General features: G+C 55.9%; 1 protein-coding gene across 9 annotated transcripts in view; it reads left to right on the top strand.

Annotated features, from left to right (window-relative positions):
• Positions 1-1714: 1714 nt before the first annotated feature.
• Positions 1715-11903, top strand: part of Kcnn1 (potassium calcium-activated channel subfamily N member 1) — a 21397-nt gene continuing 11208 nt past the window's right edge. For 4 of the 9 annotated variants that reach the window (XR_003837439.1, XM_029481026.1, XM_029481029.1 and 1 more), the window contains exons 1-4: positions 8672-8741; positions 9295-9368; positions 10182-10658; positions 10938-11033. Coding sequence is in view for 8 of the 9 variants with exons in the window: in XM_029481026.1 (XP_029336886.1) it covers positions 10263-10658; positions 10938-11033 (492 nt within the window). In the remaining variant the exon portion in view is untranslated. Of the gene's footprint in view, positions 1796-2290; positions 2673-3841; positions 3951-8665; positions 8742-9080; positions 9104-9294; positions 9369-10169; positions 10659-10937; positions 11034-11903 lie in introns of those variants that run through there. The other 5 variants (XM_021170117.1, XM_021170119.2, XM_021170118.2 and 2 more) reach the window with 4 other exon arrangements.

Raw genomic sequence — 11903 nt, 5'->3', positions numbered from 1 at the left:
GGGGGAGGGCTGCTGGCGGGGTCTTCCCCAGGTTTCGGCCCTCGCCGTCGCCATGGCAACCGTGCGGGGGCTGCAGAGTGAGGGCTACAGGGAAGCCGGGCAGATGTGCGCATGCGCCACCAGGGCTGGGGGTTCCCCCTTAGCACCGCGGGGGTGACGAGGACAAAGGGACCGGCGCGCTGCTGTAGAGAAGAGCCGGGTCGGCCCCGCACGGTTTGCCACACCTGTTATACCAACACCTAGTGGAGGCAGGAGAATTAGGAGTTCAAGGCCAACGTGGGCTCCGTGAGCCCTTGTGAAAAAAATAAAAAATAGATCACGCGGCATAGAGCCTGCAGCCATAATTTGGCTCCCCTACTCCTTATTTCCCCCTCCCCCTGCAACTCTCCATCCTCTACCATCTCCCCAGTCTCTTCCCTTTCCCACTTCTCTTCCCCAGGTCTCGAGCCTCTCCCAAATCCTGGTGCCATAACTCCAGCCCAGAGTGTATGGGCAAAGATGTGGCGCCCTCGCGAAGCTCTGCGCTGTTCAACCCGGTATCTGGCCCCGGGGCTGCGCCTTTGGTGTCCTCCAGGACCCAGGGCCCACCCCGTGCCTCTCTGTCCGCATCACTCAGAGGTGCGTGGCAGTGTCCAGAGGGACAGTCTCCTGTCGTGACCGCAGCCCCACTCTCTTTAGGGTGCAGACGCCTTCCTTGCGCCTTTGTCCTTAGCACAAAGCTTTCCTCCATCCTTTGTAGAGAGAGCGTGTGACACAGGAGGCTATGGGAACAATGGGTCGCAAGAAGGGTCAAGTCTCAGCGGTCACCCTGAACACACACTGTGTTCGGTCCCCAGCGGCGGGGCAGCCCCACTGCGTTACTGAAGTTTCGGGGATGCCCTGCAGAAGTCATGAAGGACTTCTGTGCTGGGTCCAAAGGTCCTTCCGAGGTATCTGTGCACAGCCCCCCCCCCCCCGCTCTGGCACCTTTATTTGAGGTGGACTCGCCCTAATTGCAGCTTCCTTCCGGCTCCCTAAGAGTCTTTAGGCTCCTCTTTCTCCTTGGCAAGGAGGACGAATGTATCAGGAATGGAAGGGAGTCGGGGACCTGAAACCCGAGCGAGGTGGCCAGTAGGGACGCCGGTCGGGGATCACCTTCAGGCTGTGAATGAGAGGTGGGAGTAGTTGGCACAGGGCAGAGCTGGTCAAAGGGTTCAGATGCTCCCGAAGCTGGCCCGGTTCCGAGGGACGCTGGGTTTGGTCAGGGGTCACCCAGGGGGTCTGGGAAAGACTATGGGGCTGGGAAAAGTCCAGTTGGTCTCCTCGCTTGCAAGGAGAGACGGGAGAGACGTGCGGGACAGGAATGTGACCTGTCACCAGGCTGTCAAGGTGTTTCATGAGGCAGGGATTGTAGGGAGTCTAAGAAGGGCGATATAAGGTTCAGGGTTCCCCACAACGAAGGGAGTCCTTTGTCGTCCCTCCCTCGAGCTCTGTTCTGCAGACCCAGAAGTCCTCCTTTCTGTCTTGTTTCTCACCGCCCGCCCGCGGCTCCGCGGTGGGAGGGGCGCTCGCAGCCCGCGCCGGTCGCTGGTGCATCCCAGCCCCGCCCGTCCGAGGAATCCCCGGCCACCGCGGGAGCGCGGCGCTGCTCACGAAGTGCTGCGGGGCTGGGGGACTGGCGAGGGGGGACGGCTATTTTTAGAACATAATGGAAAAAATACAAAAACAAAAATAACAACAACGAAAAATGATGGAAACTCTTAAAGGCCTCCAGACTCCAAGGAGGAAATCCCCCTGTCTCAGACCGTGGCAGAAGGTGGGTGGGTGCTCAGGGGTGGGGCTAGGAGGGAAGGGCTGAGAGGGGGGTTGGGGGGGTGGTCGACACTTAGAGGACAAAGCAGGACAGAGCCAGCAGCCCACATTTCAGTTTTGGAGAGCCACCCCAGAATGGACTGGAGAAACTGAGTCTTGGGTTTAGCCAAGATCACCACTAGGGTCTCGGCCCTCTCCAGCCCCAGGCTCTGCTTTCCGGCTTCTTGAGCGCTCTAGACCCCAGGAGGCTCATTGTTCTGGCTGGGTATTTTGACCTTCACGGTCCCGCCACCCCTGCATCCGCCGTTAGGGGCGCAGGGGGGACTCCAGCTGCGTGAGCGGCACCTTCCAGCCAGACACAGGGACAGAGAAGTTTTCTCTTCCTGCCTCTCTGGTCACCCCACCCCTCGCCCCCAAACCAGGACCTTCCAGCCTGGGCCGCGTCATCAGCTGCTGGAGTCTCCCGGCGTCTCTCCCTCTCGACCCTCCCCTGCCCCAGGCTCAGCTTCTCTCTGGAGTGCATTTCCCTGTGGGAGACGACAGCTGCTGCACCTGACTGGGTTGAAGGACAAGGATCCCCTGTCTTTGTCGCAGCCTCAGTTTCCCCGTCTGAAAACTGCGCGCGTAAAGCCAGCGGACACCAAGGATCGCCCCAGCCCTTGGCGTGTCCTCGGTCACTGTCCTCGGCCTCGGCGGGGAGCGCGCTGGGTGCCGCCGCGGAGGGGACACCTGACCGTCCCCAGCGGGCCGCGCGGGTGGGGGTCCGCGCTGCAGCGGCGCGCGCACCTCTGTTCCCACGCCCTTGCCCGTCTGCTTGTTCACTTGGTTTTGCTCTCGGGCCGGGACGCAGGGACTCCAGCAGCTGCGGCTGGAGACTACTGGTGAGTTAACAGGCAGAAGGGGGTGGCGATGAGGTGGGGGTGTCTCTTTGCCGGGTTTCACTAAGTCTACCGATGTTTGGGAGACCTGCGGGAACCGCGGGATGTCCCTTCATCTTCCCCAGACAATCCGGAGCAGAGACTCTGCCCCAGAACGAATCCCGAGTCCCTGGGCGAAAGGGGCTCAGTTTCAGGTGAGGTTGGGGACCTGGGGACTGCCAGTCACTCAGGGTGACAGTCCTCCTCCTCCTCGAAATTCCCCATGGCTCCTTCCTTAAGGCATTGGTCCTCATGTTTGGCGGGGATTCCCTTCAGAGATGGCCGGTAGGAGCTTCGAACTGGCCTGCTAGACCCTCAGGCTTTTCCTCTGGCTTTCTCAGTCAGCCACCCCCTGCGGTGGGTAACTGGGGGGGGGGTGTCCAGAGAAGGCTAGTACTCACCCAAGGTCACCCAGCAAGGCAGGGGCAGAGTAGTCCAGAACCCAACAACCCCTGGGTGGGGTCCTGTCTGGGTTTTTTGCTTCATCCCTGAGCATGGAGTGTGAAGCCCCTCAATCTGGTGCACAGAAACTAGGGGGGAGGTTAAGTTAGGATCCCCGGGACTCATTTCAGGGCCATGATCTAGCTGGCTGGCCGGGCCCAGTCCCAGATCCTGTGGATCACCTAGTAGGCAGGTGTCTGGAGGAGGCCAACAGAGTGACCTTGGCAGCCCCTGCCCTCCCCAGCCACTGTCGGCTCTCCTGGGCCACCACCCCACCACTACCCGTAATCACTGCCCCTTGCCCAGGTCCTGTGAAAAGAGAAGAGTCACAACAGAAAGCAAGGAAGAAAACCAGGAGGTGGAGGGGAAGCGGTGTGTGGAACAGCAGCCTCAAATGCTGGACTCACAGCTGTGGGTCTCACAGTCGCCAAAGCCACTAATCTTAAAGAACCCTGAGGTTCACAGACCTTCAGCCCGGTCGGTCGGGACACACACCCTTTAGTCCCAGCACTCACAAAACAAGCCAAAGCCACGCTGGATCTCTGAGTTCAAGGCGAGCCTGGTTTACAGCAAGAGTTCCAGGACAGCTAGTGCTACACAGAGACCCTGTCTCAGAAACCAAAAGCAAACCAAAACAAGAGAAGGAACCCTGTGGGCCTGTCCGATCTGGTTCCCATGTCTGATCCTTACAGGTGTGGAGAAAAGCCAAGGGCAGGACCCTCCCACTACTGAGGGCGACTTCAAGACACGGAAGAGCAGCGACCTCAGGTTGGTGGTTTCCAGAGCCCCTTGGACCCCAGGGTGAGTCACCTGCCCCGGTTCCCCCTGGTGTGGGGTAGAAGAGTTGATGATTGCCAGGCCTGAGCTGGGGGTGGAGGGCAGCCTGGGCCTGATACTTTGTCTCAAAAAAAAAAAAAAAAAAAAAAAAAAAAAAAAAACAGCAACAAAAAGCAAAGACAGGACTGGTCCTAACTCGGCTGGGAGGACTGCTGTGTAAGCAAGGGGACCTAAGTGTGGATCTGCACACAGCATACACACAGGAAAGCAGGCAGGGTGTGGCCATGCCTGTGCCTGGAACCTCAGCACTGTACAGGGTGGAGGCAGGAGCATGGCAGGGTTGATGGCTGCCAGCCCATCTCCAAGTGAGTGAGAAACCCTGTGTCAAGGGTATAAATCCAAGAGTGATCCACAGACACCTCAGGGACACCACACACACATACACACACACACACACACAGAGAGAGAGAGAGAGAGAGAGAGGACAGAGACAGAGGGAGAGAGACACACACAAATGTATGCACACAGAGTGAAAGAGAGTGACAAAGAAAGACACACACACACAGAGAGACAGAGGAGAAACATATGTACAGAGAAAGAGAGACAAAGATAAAGAGACACAGACACACATAGACACATACAGGATAACAAATAAATAAACAATAAATAAAGCCAGCAGCCCATGTCTGTCGGCCCTGCCAGCCTGATCTCCCAGTGCTGGGCAGTTGTACACAGAAGGCTTAGCTAGTGCCTTGACTCTGTGGTGAGTTTCTGTCCCTTTAAACAAAACACACACAGACTTGAAGTCAATTAAAAAAACTTTTTTTTTTTTTTTCTTCCTGAGACAGGGTTTCTCTGCATAGCCCTGGCTGTCCTGGAACTCACTTTGTAGACCAGGCTGACCTCGAACTCAGAAATCCGCCTGCCTCTGCCTCCCGAGTGCTGGGATTAAAGGCATGCACCACCACGCCCAGCACGAAATTATTTTTAATTAATTTTAATTCTTTGGGGGAGTGGGCAGTTCTCGAGATAGGGTTTCTCTGTATAGCCCAGGCTGTCATGGAACTTGCTCTGAAGATCAGGCTGGCCCCAAACTCACAAAGATCCACCTGTCTCTGCTTCCTGAGCGCTCAGATTAAAGGCATCAACACTGCCTCGCCCTAATTTTGATTTTTTTTTTAAAAAAAGTATATGTCTGCGAAGGCCTCTCACGTGAGCGCAGGCGGAGATGCAGGAGGCAGCGAGCCTCTGATGTGGGTGCTGGGCCTGGGCCTCTGCCAGATCAGTGGCTGCTCTTGTGAGGCATCTTGCTAGCTGTAAATTATTTTTTAAAAAAGTAAGGATGTATCGTGTGTGTGTGTGTGTGTGTGTGTGTGTGTGTGTGAGATATGCATGGATGTCTGTGTATCAGGTGCAGTGCTGCTGACCTTGGGAGCCAGAGGAGGGTGTTGGATCCTCTGGAATCAGAGTTACAGAAGTGGGTATCAGCCCTCTCAATTAAATATTTTCAAAGGGCTTGGAACACTAGCCTGGCCCACAGCAAACCCTGGCTTCCATTCCCAGCACTGGGAAAACTAGGCATGTGGAAGAAGGAACTAGGAAGATCTGAAGCTCAAGGCTAGCCTTGGCTATGTAGTGATTTTGAGGATAGCCAGAGCTACATGAGACCCCCATCTTGGAAGATCTAGGAAGATCTGAAGCTCAAGGCTAGCCTTGGCTATGTAGTGATTTTGAGGATAGCCAGAGCTACATGAGACCCCCATCTTGAAACAAGAAAACAAGGGAAAACAAAAAATAAAAAACCTAAAACCTGTAACAACAACAGCAGGACCTCCTAAAGCTTAAGGGGAAGGGCCTGGGGAAGACACCGCAAGATCAACAGCAGTGGCTGGAGACACGCCCGGCTGTGTCCTCTTGAAGAGGTTGGTGACATGCTCAGTGTCACACAGCCTGGTTGGTGGAGTTGAAGGCAGGTGCAAAAGATCCTGACCCACCCCTCAGTTTCTAGTCCTGACTGATGTCTAATGTCAGCTGTGAGTTGTCCATGGGGTCAGTATTAGTCAATCAACATACACTGCATAGCTATCGGCTATGCAGGAGGCCTTGGGCTGGGCACTGTGTACATAGCAGGGACTGAGACTTTGTCTTAAAACAAAAACCATCTGAATAAGGTCAGATTGTGAAGTTTTGGGACAAATGGAGGTTCTGATGGTTGCAGAGATGAGGGGACTGGGTCTTCTAAAACCTCCTTAGGTGGCTGAAGGAGACACCTTGTGTATTATTGGGGACCACTTTCCTGGCGAGGACTGGGACCAGTGCTGTCCCACGTCACGTCTGGCTTGCGTGGGCTTCTGTTATCCCTAAGTACAAGCTCTGCATACAGGACAGGCTCAGCGCACACTGATGGGGAAATCTGAGATCTCTGAGCCCCAGAGAAGCCAGAATTAGCTCCCTAAGATGTGTGCCCCCACTTCTTCTGTGATTTTCTTCTCTGCTCCTGCCTTAGGGCCTCTGCACACTCAGCTATGACAAACTCTTTCCCAATTTTCTGTTCATTTTACAACAGGACTGTAGCACAAGTTGATTTCCTATATGTGTAGGGAATGCTGGCCTTTATCTTATGATCTTCAGGGCCACACACACACACACACACACACACACACACACACACACACCGCCAGTGCTGGGATGGCAGGCATGCACTGCATGGGCCTGGCTGATTTCAGAGCTTGGTGGGTGTGGTGGAGGTAAGAGAGTGTGTGTGACCTGGCCACCTCTGCTTCAGCCTCCCCCCTCCATCTTTACAGGCCTGAAAGGGTTCCCTGGTGTCCTTCACCCACTGCCCAGAGATGGTGGCTCAGCCCTCACGCCCTAAGGAAGGGCCTCATGTTCAGCAGTCTCCAAAGGACAGTTTTTGCAAAGCTGTTTCCTGTCACAGGAGTGTAACAGTGTCCCAAGTGTATCTGTGGCTCCTCTGCCCCCTCCCGCCCACCATGGCCCCTGGAGCCCACGCCTAGGATGAAGGTGTGGCCAGTTTGCACTCAAGCCCAGAACCACCCTGCCCATTACCACCACCAGCCTCATCTGTCTCCAGGGCTGAGGTGCCCAGAGGCCTTGGTTGCTAGGATACCTCCTTCTCCAGGGGCTCCTTAAAGGCAGGGTGGGCCCCAAGAGGGAAGGGGTAAGTCTTAGAGGCAGTGACTGCTGAGCCTGTGAACTCCTTGATTGTGGTCACAGGCACCATGGGGGTGCATGTTGAGACAGGGGCCGGGAAGAGAGCTAGATGGACAGTGAGCACCCCAATTTTGATGACAAACGGGGGCATGCCCCCAATCCCTGGGGGCTGTGAGAGGCTGAGGTGTGTCTCAGGAGACTGAGTGCTTTGCAGGGTTTATGACGCCCTGGCTTCTGTTGTTAGCATGGAACAAATGGGGCTTGGTGGCCCAGGCCTATCCTGTCAGGTAGGACCTGAGAGGTAGAGGCAAGATGGCCAGTTCCAGGCCATCCTCAGCTCTATAGTAAGTCTGAGCCTCACAGACATGAAACACTTTCTAAAACAAAAAGCAAAACAATTCCTGGGTAGGGGGTAGGCAGGGAAGGCCCACAGCCACAGGCTGAGGTGGCCGCATGCAGAAGGTTTAGGGGCTGGAGACAGAGCCTGGTGCTCTTGGCCTGTCCCTCTGTGGTGTCTCCTGGAACCTGCTTGCATCTATCACCCCAGCCTGGTTCCATCTGGCTCCACCTATGTGGATGGTGCAGATGTGGTCCCCAACACCTGGACTATCACTCTGTTGGTGGCTCTGCTGGAGCTCAGTGCTGTCACTTCTCCCAGGCAACTTGCTGGCCACACACCTGCCCCTCAGTCCTTCCTGAGGCCCTCTAAACTGCAAAGACATTGGGCCAGGAAGAAGCAGAAGGAGCTGGGGGAGGCCGGGGGACGACATGACGACACACACACACACACACACACTCCATGCTCGGCACCCAAGGCTGCAGGCAAACCTCAGCTCCCCAGCTTGTCAGTAATCACATGACTGAAGGGGCGGAGAATAGGGCTACTCCTTGGTCTCTGGGATGTCTTAGGAGACACCTGAAACTCCAGCACCTTAGGAAGAAAGCTGAGGCAGGAGGATTTCAGTGAGTAAGTTCAAGATCAGCTTTGGCTACAAAGCTATCAAAACAAACAAACAAAACCCATACCACAAAAAATGTTGCATGAGCTGGAAAGGGGGTCCCAAAACTGTCCCAGTGCTCAGGAGGTGAAGGGAGAAGGAACAGAACTTCAAGGCCACTCAAGGCTAACCTGGACTCCCTGGTAAATTCTAGTGCAGCCTGTACTTCACAGTGAGTTTGACGCCAGCCTAGGTTATGTGAGACCTTGATTCAAACAAAAACTTTCATGAGTGAGCTCTGTAAGTTTGGCTTGAGTGATGGGGGCAGAACAGGTTCGGGGGTCTCCCCAGCCCTGATGATTGCAGCTGCCTGGAGCTCTTTCTGCCCGCAAGGCTAATAGGGTTTAAGAACGGGGTCCCTGAGGTGAGCGGGCTTGTCGTCCCCAGAGATGAGGTCCAGGTGTGCAGGATTCCCTGCAATAGCCGGATGCCCGTGCACAGATGCCCATCACTGGGGTTCTTATTCTTGCCGAGTGCCCAGGAGGGAGCTTTAAGCATGGGCGGAGCCTGTGGGGTCATGGGGGTGGGGCCTGGTGCACTCAGCCAATCCAAGGCGCCGCTCATACAGGGCGGCGCTGCTCCCCCTCCCTGGCCGGTCTCGGCGGGGACGCGCTGGCACGAGGGTCCAGGTCCCCGCCCGCAGGTATTGGCGAGAGGAAGCGGGGGTGCTGGGGGGCAGTAATAGCGGGTCCCTGGGCTATGCGGCTAGGGGCGACGCTGGGGATGGTGTTGCCACGCGGTCAGGGTCAGGGACACAGAAGAGAGGGTGCGCGTGTCCCCCGGTAAGGGAAGATTGCGAGTGGGAGACGCTTAGTCCACGAAGTCCGTGCACAAGGATGGATGTGATACAGCCAGTGACATGAGCACGCGCTCTTCGGCCACCCTGAACTGAGGTCAAGGTGCTCAGTGACAGCACCTGGGCTGCCAGCCTGGCCTTGTAAGCTCCCTGGTAGCCGGCGTGCAAAGGGCAAGCAGAGCGGTCACCCTGAGGAGTCAGTGAGCCTGGTGAGAAGAGCTCTGGCACCCTTCCTCAACTCCATTTCCCCTCCAGCTGCTGGGGAGGCCACCTGACACAGGTCTAGTGTCCTGGGAGTTTCTGTGGTTCCTACAAGAGGTGTGGGAGGTTGGTGCCTCCTTGAGACTCACAGCAAGGGACACCTACTGATCCGATTTTATTTTATTTTATTTTGAGACAGGTTCTCAGGTAGCCCAAGTTGGCCTTAAACGTACAAAGGCCAGGCTAGCCTTGCTGTTTAGCACCTCTTGATAGGTATGTATCACCAGTCCTAACATGGTGACTTACACCTGCCATCCCAGCACCTGGGGTTTGCCACAGTGCCAACCTGCACTATAGATTGAGAGCCTGTCTCTAAAGTAAATAAATAAAATTACAGAAGACAGAGAAAATGGACTGAGCTGGTATCCCAGGCCCCATGACAGAAAGCAGCTCTGTCCCCAACTCACAGCCACTTGGGCAGAGCCAGCCTGGTTCCCTGTCAAGGTCCTGCCCTCAGCCACTGCCAGGCTGTGTCCCTTAGTCTGTGTCTGACCTGGTACTGGCGGAGGATCCAGGGGCCACCCAACCTCCCTCAGCTTTGCTCTTCTTTATAAAACCAGAAGAGGTGCCCCCCTTGTGCCTGGGGCAACAGACAGTCCTTTTAACTGGAGGCTCAAAACGCAGCCAGCCCAGGACTGGTCACTGAGCCCTGTCTGCTCTGCATCTGTCCTCCTGTGCCAGCCAGCCTGCCCAGGAAGAGGCTGTCTCAGGGGAACAACATGGCAGTGCCTAGGCTTGGCACATGTGTCAGGCAGCTGAGTCAGAGCCCCATATTGCCTCTTCACCCGTGTGTCTTGCAGACACCCAGGCCACCTTGTCACCTGCTGTCGGTAGCTTGAGGGGCAGGGGTGCTCGTGGGCCAGGATGATTGCAGGGCATGCTGGTGTCTGGGAGGTTAGAGACAGCGCTGGGGAGCTGAAGCAGACTTTGAGCAGGGGTCGGTAGACACTGACTTTCCAGATGATCCTGGACTCTCCTGAGCCTTGGAATGTTCTGGAATGGCCAAGAACATTTATGTCTCCACAGGTCCATTCAGAAGCTCTGCTGCGGAACCATGCTGGGCCCCAAAGGGCCTGCTGCACGCCCAGCCCACGGAGGCAGGTGGCCATGAGTAGCCGCAGCCACAATGGCAGCGTGGGGCAGCCTCTGGGCAGCGGGCCTGGATTCCTGGGCTGGGAGCCTGTGGACCCTGAGGCAGGTTGCCCCCTGCAGCCCACCCAAGGCCCAGGCCTGCAGATGGTGGCCAAGGGTCAGCCTGTCAGGCTGTCACCCGGTGGTTCCAGGGGCCACCCCCAGGAGCAGGAGGAGGAAGAGGAAGAGGAGGAGGAGGAGGAGGACAAGACAGGCTCAGGGAAGCCCCCGACGGTCAGCCACCGCCTGGGACACCGCAGGGCCCTCTTTGAAAAGCGTAAACGTCTCAGTGACTATGCGCTCATCTTTGGCATGTTTGGAATTGTCGTCATGGTGACAGAAACAGAGCTGTCCTGGGGTGTATACACCAAGGTAGGCATCTGCTCAGCCTGGGGATGGCATCTCAGTTGGGGCCCATGAGCAAGGGTGAGGGACGCAGGAGAGGGAATGTAGATGGATGCTGCATGCAGAAGTCACTAGGATCCGTGAGCTGGTGGACACTGAGATGTTTCTGGGAGCCAGAGGAGCTGAGACTTGGAGTGGGGGAAGCCACAGAGACAGATCCCATCTGGGTGGTAATTGTCCCCACTCAGCTGGCACCTGGGCATCAATGCCAGGAACCCTCAGTGTCCCCTCCCTCTCTGTGTGCAGGAGTCACTGTGCTCTTTTGCTCTGAAATGCCTCATCAGCCTGTCCACTGTCATCTTGCTTGGCCTTGTCATCCTGTACCACGCCCGAGAGATCCAGGTTAGTACTTACTGCATTGGAGGTATGACCCAACGCTGGCCCAGGGCCTCTGGGGTAATAATGTGCCACTCTTTTTTTTTTTTTTTTTTTTAAGATTTATCTATTTATTATATGTGAGTACACTGTAGCTGTCTTCAGACACTCTAGAAGAGGACATCCCATTACAGATGGATGTGAGCCACCGTGTGGTTGCTGGGAATTGAACTCAGGACCTCTGGAAGAGCAGTCAGTGCTCTTAACCACTGAGCCATCTCTCCAGCCCCATAATGTCCCACTCTTGACCCTCCCAATATCCCCACTTTGTCTGCTTTCCAGGGGCTGTTTTCTGTTTTTGAGACAGCGTCTCAAACAGCCCAGGCTAGAAACTACTGATCATCTTGTCACCACCTCCCAGTGCTGGGGTGACAGCATGGGCTCAGTGGGCCCAGCCAAGAACCACCCCTTTGATGCTGAGGAGGCAGGAACCCTTTGATTTCCACCCACAGCATTCTGACCCAAGATGGAAGGATGGAGGCTGAGGGAGGCCACAAAGCCACAAGTGTAGCTCTGCATTGCTGAGAAGGTTCCAGAATGGAGAAGTTGCTAAGATGAACAGATTCTGGGTTGCAGGGCTGAGGGAGTTAGACTGAGAGCTGGCAGTGACAAGGCCACTGTGTGGCACTTGGGCCACAGAGGAGGAGGTGTCACCTGCAGTGTGGGGCAGGTCCCCTCCTGAAGCACGGAGGCTGCTGAGGCTGGCCATCACCAGCACATCCCAAGACAGTGTCAGACTGTATGTCTCCAGCAGGGCTAGGTGGACATTAAACTAAAGGACTTTTCTGCAGTTCGGGTAATCAGACCCAGGGCAGTGAGGCAAGCGCTTTCCCAAGA

This window comes from Mus caroli, chromosome 8 (genome assembly GCF_900094665.2).
Source record: "Mus caroli chromosome 8, CAROLI_EIJ_v1.1, whole genome shotgun sequence".
In the NCBI taxonomy this organism is placed as follows: Eukaryota; Metazoa; Chordata; class Mammalia; order Rodentia; family Muridae; genus Mus; species Mus caroli.
Note: the sequence above shows the minus strand (reverse complement) of the source record. Positions and strands in the feature narration are given on the sequence as shown.